Genomic DNA, 12,713 nt, shown 5'->3' with positions numbered 1-12,713 from the left:
ATGTATGAATCAGCTGAGATCAAAAGAGTATAAAAGTATTTGACAAAGAGTGTATTGAGTCATCTTCTCATATTAGTCATTCAGTTTACATAAGATTCTTTGAAACATCCTATGAGAATGACTTTGCTCATCCGTTCAGCCGGTTTTAAATTCTTATGATGCCAATTAATACAGGAATTCTCTATAAATCTCTCAGGTGCCTTATAATCAAATACGTGACTTTGTATTTGAATCTTTCAAACTCCTCTTCTAGGGTGTGAATCTTTATGGACTAAAAGGCTTCTAATACCAACCTTCCCACAATAAAGAAATACTTGTCCTTCTGCTAAAGCGTTCTTTATCAGTTTTTTTATGTTTGAATAAAGAATACATCAAAATAACCAGCACCGATCATTGTGAAGTGCTGTAAATGTCGTCATTCCTCTTACACATTCGTGTAATAAGGAAACGGTATATTACAATTTGCATTTGATAATTTCAGTCAGAAACACTTGCCCTCTCTAGTTCAAGTAGCTGTTTTTTACCTTTCTTTTTCTTGAATATTTAAGATAGATTTATAAGGAAATATAGAAACATTGCCGTTCCTTGCACATATTTCTTAATTCTTCTTTCATAAGTTAAGAAACTTCAAGAGCTCCATTATTAATATTTCGTTTATCCCATAAAACCGCTTCCCTTTTTATTACCTTTTGATTAACCTTCTGGTAATGAGGGGGTCATTAGATCAATTCTATAAAAGAGTTAATATGATGACCTACCACCACCACAAAAAAAAACTGTTTGGTTAGACAGACACTTACATTAAGGTCATTTGGTAATGAAAGAGACATGAGATCCACCACCAAAAAAAGACCCATCACCACCACCACTACCAAAAAAGGCATGTTTGGTTTGGCAGACATTAAGACCTTTTGGTAATGAGAGGGACATTAGATTTACTACCAAATAAGATTATTTGGTTAGACAGACCCTTACATTAAGATCTTTGGTAATGAATGGGATATTAGATCAATTCTATAAAAGGGATGACCTAATGACCCGTCATCACTACCAAAAAAGAATGTTTTGTTATAGCTTTTTAGTTAAAGTTTTGTTATAGCAGGTCTTAAAAATTTTTTAAATAATGATCCATATTATACAATCTGAAATTTGCAAAAGGAAACAAAATTTCTTCTAAAGATAAAATAAATAATCTTTAACAAACATGTTTTCACTTACCTGAGCTCTTGCACTGGTTCCATTAGATGAATTCTTCTTGGACTCCTGAGGCGACACCATGCCGTTGGATTTTCCATTGGAATTCTTCTGGATATCTCTGGTGAAGAGGACTCTCGCAATCAACCCATAGAGGACGCAGGATAAAAGAAGAGGGAAGATGTAGAACAGAATAAAATCAGCAAAGAAGTAGCCCAGGTAATTCTTTCGGGACAAAGCAAAAGTGCATGTCTCCCTGTCTTCCAAACCTTTATACTGCAGTGGTTTAATCTTGGTGAGGAACAGCCAAGGACTGCAATACAGACATGCAAAGATCCACAACCCGATTATGATCTTCTTGGCTCTGCTCACTGTACAGACTATCTGGGCTTTCATCGGATGGCAGATAGCGATGTACCGTTCTATCGTAAATGCCGTTATCGACAGTGACGATACGTTTATGCCAAGATACTGGAGAAAGATGAATATGGCGCAGCCAACTTGTCCCCAAATCCATTCGTCGCCCAGAAGATAATACGCCAATATCTCGTTCGGTACTGAAGCTATGAGGGTCATGAAATCGGCAATGGATAAACTGACAAGGTAGCAGTTGGTGGGGGTGTGCATGCTTCTAGTGCGAGTGACTACAATGACCACCATGATGTTCCCCAAAATTCCGACAAGAAAGACAATGCCCTGGAAAACAGTTCCAACGATCTGGTATTTGAGGGAGTAATACGATGGATCTTTAGGTCCCCTGGGATCAGGGTACAAACTTTCGTACCAACAACTGTAATTGGCGTCAGATTCATTGGAGTTAAGATAGCAGTCCCAGTCCAAGTCTGTGATATAAGGAGGTGGAAATGTTGACCCCGACATATTCATGTTATAGTCTTTCTTTTAATATTAAATTCAGACCTCACACATGAGTCCTCTTCAAAAATTGATGCAACTTCAGAATTCTTCAAACTTCTATCCTCTGATAAGTCTTCCACTCTGCAGTAAAAGAAAAAAAAATATTAGAATTAGCTTTAAAAATCTTTTATTTAGCAACAAAATATATTGATCCAATTTATTTTTACTAGTTAAGATGATACATTATTTCTATCCTTAAACAAAAAATTAGCAGCTTTTTCAATTTCTGGGTTTTTCTCACTTTTAATCGTTTGTTTTTACTCAAATTATACTTTATTATTTACTAAATAAAATATAGGGAGGGGGTGTCAAAACCTTTATCTGAATACAAAAAATATGACAAATATTTTATATTGCATATAAAAAAATACAACTTTCATTATGAAACAGTCATGTTTTTAATTTTTTTATTCCAACAGACAGCGCAATTAATATCGAAACATTATGTTATAAAAATGGCATCAAGGTGAAAATAGCATCGGAAAAAATAACGCCGAATTCACTCGATATTACTCCACTAGATTATTTTCCCTTTTGAAGTTACGAAAAGAACAGAGTGTTTGCAACGCCACTTGATACACTAAAAGTTAAGATAAAAAATATTCTATCTAGTGTGACAGCAGAAATGTGAGATTATAGTTGATGAGAATTAGATTACTATCATTTTAGCTGTATTTGTAATTAAACTCATTGGCATAATTTGTTTATTAAAAACTTTATAACAGTCTTTATCCTATATCTAAATAACTATATGTCATACTGTAATGTTTTTTACAATAATTTTTAAATCAGTACAAATCTTTGTGGCTGCCCTGCATTTTATTTTAAAAAAATCATGTAATGAAAATGTAATGTAGAAAGATATTAAATTAGTACATATAAATATGTGATGCCACTCTTAAATGACAAATTTAACTGTGCCATGTCATTTAACAACCGATCATATTTTCTCTGACCGATAATTACATTAAGCCCACTTTCTTAAAGTAAGTTGCACAATTGATTCCAAAATCTTGATTGATTGTATCTACGTGCGAACACATACATATATATTAAATGAGCATTAATTACCAGCATTTTTTTAATCTTTATAAATGGTTATATATAAAATCATAATTCTTCAAGTTTTGTAAAAAAAAAAAAAAAAAAAAAAAAAAAAAAAAAACATTTAGCTTTACTTTTTGCCTTTTTAATATTATTTAAATTAAATTAATTAGACTTCCTGGTATACATTATCAAAATTAGACTATATTCATAGAAAGAAGACAGGACAAAAAGCATCAAATTTCTAAAATCTACTATTACATTAAATGTATCAACCTATTACTTAAAAGCTAATAAAAACACTTATCCTATCGAAAGAGCTAATGATAAATAAACCATATTGCTAAAAGAACTGTACTTATGTTCAAATAACTTTACATCAGACAAAGAGAGCTTAGGAACATTTAAAATATTTACTTTACTCTTTCAGCATTCATATAAGATTATAAACTTTTTTTTTTCATGATGACAATGTCTCGATCATATATTCGACAGAACTGTGATAAGGAAATAGAATATTCCTTATACCATTCTCTCAAATTTATGCAAACGAGTCGATGAGGCATTTTTTTCCTTCAAAGTTTGCATAAAAGTGGTGAATTGAGAGGAGATGTATGGCCTAATTTTCTTTGCGGTCGCCTCGCAAATTCATCGAATACGCTTAGAATAAATTGCATGCCATCACCATTCAACGAACCCATTCCTGTGCTTGAAACAGGTTCGGAGGCAATTTAGTAGAGATATAGTATTGATTACGCTTAGAACTTACCACAAGCATATTGCCCAATATGCTTGTGATACGCATTGATGACTTGATTCAAAATTTAAGAATTATATAATACTATTCGAAAATAGCGATTTTATTCAAGATATTTAACATTGCGAAATAAAGTGTGTCTATATCCTTTATTTAAAAAGATTGTCTCAACGTACGCGATGCATAATGTCAACGATAAAAACGGGAAGTTTCAAAAACTGTATCTGCATTGATAATAATTATATTACATAAATTAATTATGTATTACACAAATTAATTAGATCAAGACAGATTAAGTTATACAAAAGTAAAATTTTATCAGTTCAGGAAAAGTTCGATTCATATTAACGTTCCACTTTAAAGCAATACTAGGGATATTTTAGGAGTCACCTCATAATTTTGATTGATTTGGTTTAGTTATATTAACGTCCCGTTGTAAATCAACACTAGGGCTATTTTGGGACGGACCTCGTCATTTTGAACCGCTGTCAGGTGACGAGGATGACACCTGAGCTGGCATACCCCCTCTCCACTCCACACCACACCACACCAGCGGGAGGACGTTCGGCATGACGGATTTAACGAGCAACAGACACCCTTACACGACGGTTCTTCGGTGGAATCGGGTCTCGAACTTGAAACCCTACGGTTCACAAGCCGAGACCTTACCAGCAGGCCACCACGGCCATCCTCGTAATTTTGAACCGTTTTTAGATGACGAGGACGACACCTAAGCTGGCAATCTCCCTATAAACCACACCAGACCCATTGATTCTTCAGTAAAATCGGGTCTTGAACCTAAAATCCTCCTGTTCCGAAGCCCAGGCCATTACTTTTAAAATCAATTCATCGTTTCGCTTTTTTAATTGATCCCGCCATAAGAAATTAATGTACATCCCAATTTTTATGGTGAATGAAATACGTTGTTTATCTTTTTTATAAGCCGTCTTTGGTGAGAAACGAACATCATAAGGGCATTTTTAGCCAATAAATTATCGATGTTTATAAAAAAGGAATAATTTTATTTTCAGGTACAAACTATTGCTAATCGAAGATTTATTAAATTTCAGAGGAGTATTTTATTATAATAGAAATATTATATGCATGCGTTTGACATAAAAATACTTCAATTATTTAACTGCCCTAAGCAAACGTTAAATTTTATCTGCTAACACTATAATTATAAAATTTAAAATTACCAAAATATTACGAGAAAATTAATTAGCGGAATGAAATTCCACTTAGATGGTTATAGAGCATGACACAGCATGAAGGCAATAGTTTTTATAATGGTGAACCAGTATTTGAAACAAATATTTTATTTTTTACTTGTTTGTATATTATTTAAACAGGTTAAGGAGCTGTAGTCTTCAAATAAATTCGCAGTTAGATTTCAACGAATCTTCATATTTCAGGCAATTCTGAATCCGAAAAGAAAAGCATACTTGAATTACATCCGTCTGTCTGCAAGAATGCTAACTTAAAAATGGATCTCTTATAAGGATGAAATTTGTTAAACATTTTTTTATATCAAAATGATTCATTTGAATGAAGTTTTAAACTATCTTGCCAAATACATCTGTATGAACATAATAAATAAAAAAAGACTAGAGGAATGAAATTTCGAGCTGGCTTAATCATCAAACTTGGATATATGTATTACATTTTAAAATTTCAGTTTTAGTTGAAGATTATTAAATTAATTAATACACCTAAACTCTTCTTTGTCGAATTTTGATTCGATCAATCGAAGAGATGAGACAGAACGGAAATCCTAGATTGAATGCAACAAAGCTTAAAAGAAACATTTTTATAACATTCGAATAAATTGTGAAGTTTAATATAATGAGATCGTTGAAACTTTTGATCCACTTCTTCCTACTTTAAATCTTTTTTAACGTAATAACATTTAAGGATAAGTATGTCTGTAAATTGCATTGATGAGACTTGCAGAAACAACTAATTGAAATACGAGGGAAAAACTAATACTATAAAGAGCTGATAATGATGTTGAAAGGATGATAGACATTCTTTCTATTTAGCAATGGCTGATACAATCAAGACAAATAAATACAAACGAATGGAGTCAAGCACATGATCCTGCGACAGTTTCTCGAAACAGAAGGTCGAAGTTGTGTTTTTTCATAGAAGCTATTGAAAAGAGTAGAATATTTCGTAACTCTGATAGAATCATTTACGAATATTTTGAAAATATCTTCCACCTAATTAAAGAAATTTACAAATGAATGCTTAACATTAAACCATTGAGTACAAGTATTAGGAGTTAAATGATTTCCTTATGTTAGCGTTAAGCAATTTACTGAATCATAAAGAAATGGTGCGGACTTCCTTGAATTTCTATTTCATTTATTGGCAAACGATTAATAAGTATTAATTAATTAAACATTCCTACACTCAATCTGTCTTGAAATCAAATTTTTTTATTCAGAAAAAATAGAAAAAAAAACACTCATTTTTTTGGTAAGAAAGCAAAATTTATGTTAAATAAAAATCGTCTGATCTGAAAATAATTTTTTATATACTAAATATATGTAAGCCTTATTTTGTTTGAATCAGAATGCATTTCGAAGACAGAAAGACTCATTGAAGTTTTAAAGTTCAGCTTTATTTTCTCTCTAATCCATACTGAGAAGGCATATTTATTTACAAGAAGGCGCGGACAAAGCACGTCCGCTCACAGCAATAGATTAGGCAAGAAGTGGCGTAAAAAGAGAGAAACAAATTTTCTCTGTCTTATATACTGTGATGTTTTTATAGGAATTTCCATGGCATGTCAATTAAAAAGCAAGGGAAACACAGGGATCTTTTAGAAGAATTTGTAAAGTCGGTGGTATTTTGTCCCTTCACTCGGAGTATGGGAACGTTTAGGCTTTAAGCCGATTCAGCAATTTTACAAAGCTTTTCTTAATTAATTAAGTAGATAAAGTGGATTTGGATCAGGAAATAAGAGAATGAAATTACTATGGGCTAAATTAAAATAAAGCGTTGGAAATTAATTTAGATTAAATTAAGGATTTAAAATATTATTACATATATATATATATATATATATATATATATATATATATATATATATATATATATATATATTTACATACTATTTTATATATTTTTACTGCGATATTATAATGGTCATTAAAGTTCGTGCTTTATGAAGAATAGATCTATAAATACAAATAAATTTAATATGTGGTCCCTCAAAGTTGGACATTGAAATTCAACTGTGGGAATTCTGCAATTTTTATGAATATTTCAAAAATTATTTGGGGTATGCGCTCGATATTTTTTAATTTCGGCATTTTGGCATGTCAGCTTTGCTTCCATGTAATTTTATCATATTATAATTCATTCTTTTCCCACATTCATGTTTAAAAATTTCTTTAAAAAACGTTACACATACTTTATGTATTTATTTCGTGATTTTATGAAATATTATAATTTTTTTAATACGAATGAAAAAAAATTGAGAAATATATTATAGTTTACTTAGTATATATAGTTATATAGTTATGCTGAAACTTCATAAAACTAATTTAACATTGGAAATATTTTTCAAATCCATGCAACTCTCAAAATTAAGAACTTAACTTTCCCGAATTTCTTCTAACTATTTCTTAACATGAAAAATAGATCTGCACTTTAAAAAAAACGTATATTTGACATAGTTTCAAATTACAAATTTGACGAAAGCGGTCAATAATTGGCAATTTTCAAGTTTCATCTAAATTGGACTGAACTTAAAACTACCTTAAGAAGACAAACACTAAGAAAACAAAGTTAGAGACTCTAATCTAAGAAGTGGGATCTAGAATTTCGGAATTAAAAAAATAAAAGCAAAACATTTCAGCTGAAGTACTAAAAATTTAACCAAAGGAATATTCTACGCCAGAGAAGTTTTATTTGCTAAGAAATATTTGTCACTTCTTCCTTCCATCAAAAATATTAGATTACTTTGAAAGATTAGAAAGAACAGACGCTTCAGTACGATCTGAGTGAAAAAATGAAACATTTAGTAGAGAAAAAAGCAATTTTCATATTTTGACTCAATCGGGAGATTAATATTTTTGTGAAACGAACTCATGCAATACTCTAAAGATGTTTCTGGCAAAACGTTTGGCTGCCAAGAGTTTTACGCAATATTTTATATTTACAGAACAAAAAGTTATTTGGCTTTTTTTTTGGGGGGGGGGGTATTTCTGCTAGATGTGCAATGCAATATATAATGGACAATTAGTTTAAAATAAAGACTACAATAGACCAACTATTATTTACGTGGTTCTGACTAATTTTGGACAGCCTGCAGAAATTCAAATTTAATATATAAAATTTTCTATATGAATAACAAAATTATTAAATCTTATTTATGAATAACAAAATTAAATTTCTCTTCATAAACCTATGTTGTTTTTATATGTTAAATTCGAAATTTCAAAAGTATTAGTAACAAAATTGGAAAAAACAGAAATCCAAAGAAATTTATTTGGGTTAACATGGTAAATGTTAAGTAACCTTCAGTAATTCAAATCTTGAATCTACTACATATTATACAATTATTATTCTTAATGATAAAATCAAATCTTTAGTAACTAAAATTAATTAATTTGAGTTATATATTTTTAAGAATATCATTCTATTTCAAGAATGCAGAAAATACTAATTTGACATATATGCTTCTGAAAATTTGAGTAAATATATGAAACCACATATAGTATCAAAAATATATGCAAATTTTGGTTGAATATGAATTTGGTTGAAATCAAGTTTAGGGTACTCTTTCACTTCGATAAGGATACCAATATTGCAAAATCGTTAAATTTAAAAATCAAGACGGTTGACAATTATTTCATAGTATTGTTTATCTGGTCAGGCATCTTATTTGGCGAATTGGCATTGTTACCATCTTGGCGAGGTAAAAGTGTACCCTAAACAAGATTTCAACTCAAATTTTGATATAGTCATATCTAATCAATAAATGACATTCGCGAAACTTCCCAGTCCTAAATATTCAATACAAATACAAAAAATTTTCAGCTATTGAATGGTTTGGAATTATTAACAGTTCTTGTTAATATTTCAGAAATTTGCCTGCAAAGAAAATGGAGCTTTATTTTAACTGCAATAAGACAAAATATTATATGATAGCCCACTTATTTGCCCAAAGTACGGAAATTCTTAATTTTCTTCTGATTTTATAGTTGTACCAGCTCCTAAGTTGCTGCAAAAGATCTACTAGTACAGCATCTTTATTCCTCGCTCAAGGAAATAGTTAATCAAAATCAATCAATCAAATTAGAAAGCAAGTGCATCAAAAATATATTTTGATCAACAAACTGAATATTTTAATTCCATCAAATACACAGTTTTGGATTGGTCATCTTCTGTTCTTAATGAATTCGATTAATGGACCACAAAATGGACTCTACGTGACAAGCCTGTTTAATGATGGTTCATTCATTTATCGTAGCGGTAAATGTACCGGAATGGAGTAGAGATTTTGTTTATCCGCCATTGCTCACGTTCTTCGGCTTCATTGGCTCCGTTTCTAGTGGATTATCTAAATGGATCGGCAGTGGCTGTTTATTTTCCTTTCTTTTTTACCTTATTGGAGCAAAGAATGGCCATAGATATTCATTATCGCGTCATACACTTCCGTGTGGTTTGATTTGTATGAATCGACGATTGATTATGATGTTTCAGAGGTATCCTATTCAGCATTGTCTAACTATAAAAGGCAAAAAAAAATGATTTTGATTAAGAGTAATAAAATGTTAATGTAAAAATAATTTTTTAACTTTTAAAACAATGATTCCATTAACTTTTATTTCAAGACTTCTTATTTATCACTATTCAAGGATAAATTAAAAATTTTCAGCATTGATTTCGTGAAAATGAAATTAGAATGATATAATCTCTTGAAATATTTAAAAATAAATTTACCAATGATCCAAAAATTGATAAATTGATAAATTTTTCAAGTATACGAATCTTAAATTTTTACAGAACCCGCACAATCGATAGATAAAATAAATGCATTGATCATCTGTTCAAAATATAAATGCTCATAGAAATTTTCTAGATTTTTGTTGTTGTTGACACATTGTTGTTCAAATTTACTGAAATGCGATAAAATCAAACCTATTTAGTACGTTGTTTTAATGAACACAAAATACAATATATTAATGAGAATGTTGTATTACTAATTCTTGATTCAAAATGAGACTGCAACATCAGCGCCATCTACCGATTAAAATATGCTGCTACAAAGCTGCAGTAGAAGTAATAATGTGAATGTGGCCAATGTGGGATGATGTCTGGCATTCGCCATGCAGTTTTCCTTATATATATATATATATTTTTTTCACTCAGGTTAGTATGTCAACTCGTATTTTAAAGTTCTTATCTATGTCTCTGTGAATCTGTTAATGTAAGCTGTTCATATGCGTTGTCTGCATCCTTGTAGAATAAAAAATTTTAAAGCCCAGGGAGATTCCTTGATGTTCTTCTATGACTAAGATAAATAATTTATCCCATTTATCCCTCACAACATAATAGTATATATCTATTTACAAGAGGATTTCAGAATTATTTAAAAAATATATTACTATATACTCTTATCTAAATTAATTTGTTTTATATTTGTTAAGAAGGAATTTTGCAATCATTTTGTCTTTTTATTTCCTATTCACTTTATTAAATACTGTACTCTTTTTGTATTGCCAATAACATTTTCATATTATTTTATTATTTGGTGATTATTTTAACATTTTTTAAAAATTAACTATTAGTAAATTAATTAACAGTAAACAAAATTATTTTAATTAACTCTTGAGAGCAGACGAGCATTGAGCCACTAGCACTTAACAGGAAAAGAAATTACAAGATTCCAAAACACTTATACTAATGAATTAAAAGTTGATGCAAGATTCTCATATTAATAATACTTATATTATTAATAGAGTATTTTCAAATATTGTTTTTATTCAATTTTTTATATTGTAGTATCAGGTAATATGCATTTTAAAATATTCAAAATTTTAATAATTGCAAACTTTAATTAAATGGAAAACACTTGATAATAAGTGTAATATTTTTAATGTAATAACATCTGAAGTAATCAGACATATATAATTCTTATTTCTAGATTTTTTTTTCCCTCAAAATATGTAATAATAAAATGCAGTTCTCTAATTATCGAATTTATTAATTCTTCGTTATTTGATCCTTTCCAATCTAATATTATTGCCACATTTTTTAAATATTTTAATTTTGCCTCTTGCTGAGAATGTTATTCATTTTGAGGGCATCTCTTTCTTAAGTTAGAACGAAGCACGAATCAGAAATGAAACATCTGATGAAACTCTTTATGTCTGTGACAATTGAAAAATAATTTTTTTCGCTCTCTACTCTTGTTGCTTGCAAAAAAAAAAAAAAACAGGCCAATAATAATTTACATCATTTAAAGCATATTTCCAAATGATAAAGTGCATACCCATATAAAACAATTTCGAAATAAGTTAGCGATTAAGTAATTAGTGTTGGCATTTTGTGAAAAAAAGACTCAGATATTTTAATGTTTCTATATGTTAATCGGTTGTTCTATGAAAGAATTTTAATTCAAAAAGGAGCGATAAATGGTGGCTCAAAGTGGAGCATTTTATTACACCTACGGTGCTATAAAAACACAGCAACATTCAAATAAAATCCAGCGGAAAGCAAATAAAATCAACTCTAAACTTTCTCACACAGTCTCTAATAAAAAATACATGTGTTTTATTAAGCACGTGATGTTGGCTAACAATAGTTACGAAAGTGTATATTAGAGTACGATCTTGGCATTTTTTTTTTTGACAAGGAATCACTGTTATGAGGTTAATATAAATGTACCAAAAATCCGAATACATATTTTGGATGCCTTCTTCCCGACTATTGAAAAACAACATTTGACAATAAACTATAAAAACTATAAACTATAGGTCACAAAATTACATACAAATTTTCGTAGATTTAAATCGTTTTTTTAGTTCGTTTTAAAAGTTAAAAATGAAAGAACGGCCAACTCTTTGACCTATTTAATAGATATACAACCTATTGACCTATTATACATTTCAGAATTTTAATAGATATACAAAATTTTATCCATTTAGTTTTCTTCATTTTGTAGTTATCGTACTAATTTATATTCGGATAGGCAGGCTCTCTGTGATTGGACTTTGTTCAAAATTTGATAGAAATATAGAAATTTGAAGTATATTCCATATACTATATTTCATCCAACTAGTTTTTTGAGTTATCCTTTTCACAAAAATAGAGACTTAATTCCAATATGTTTTTCGAATTCTGAGAAGTCTAAAAAGCAGAGATTCGGTAAAAAGTCCTGCTCGAAATTGTTTTCGATTAAAATACTTTCTTTTTGTAAATTTCGTATCCAAAAAAGTAAAAATAAAAAGGGACAAAAACAAAAGGACGTACTAAAAAAATCAATTTTTTTATTGAAATTGTATGCTTGCACCAGTATTCATATTACATATTCTGAAAATATACATGTTATTTTTTCGATCAAGCCACTAAAAAAACCGAAAATATTTGCAACACTGCATCGAGTACTGATGCATACATTTTAGACAAAAATACACTGCAGAAATTCGTAACTTAAAAAAAGTCTACGACTATTTAGAAGTATATATATTTACCCACTATATCATTCAGAATAGTTATTGTGATGAAACGAGCAATCCAGCAAATAGCAAGCTTAAATAATAAATCTGCCAGCAACACAAACGCC

At 29.8% G+C, this 12,713-nt stretch overlaps 1 protein-coding gene across 2 annotated transcripts in view; it reads right to left on the bottom strand.

Moving 5' to 3' along the window:
• Positions 1-12,713, bottom strand: part of LOC129972200 (thyrotropin-releasing hormone receptor-like) — a 245,738-nt gene that overhangs the window by 176,326 nt on the left and 56,699 nt on the right. For both annotated transcript variants that reach the window (XM_056086233.1, XM_056086234.1), the window contains exon 2: positions 1,219-2,190. In XM_056086233.1, the coding sequence (XP_055942208.1) occupies positions 1,219-2,079 (861 nt within the window). In that variant the 5' untranslated portion in view covers positions 2,080-2,190. The remainder of the gene's footprint in view (positions 1-1,218; positions 2,191-12,713) is intronic.

This window comes from Argiope bruennichi, chromosome 6 (genome assembly GCF_947563725.1).
Source record: "Argiope bruennichi chromosome 6, qqArgBrue1.1, whole genome shotgun sequence".
NCBI lineage: Eukaryota > Metazoa > Arthropoda > Arachnida > Araneae > Araneidae > Argiope > Argiope bruennichi.
This window is presented reverse-complemented; position numbering and strand designations above follow the sequence as displayed.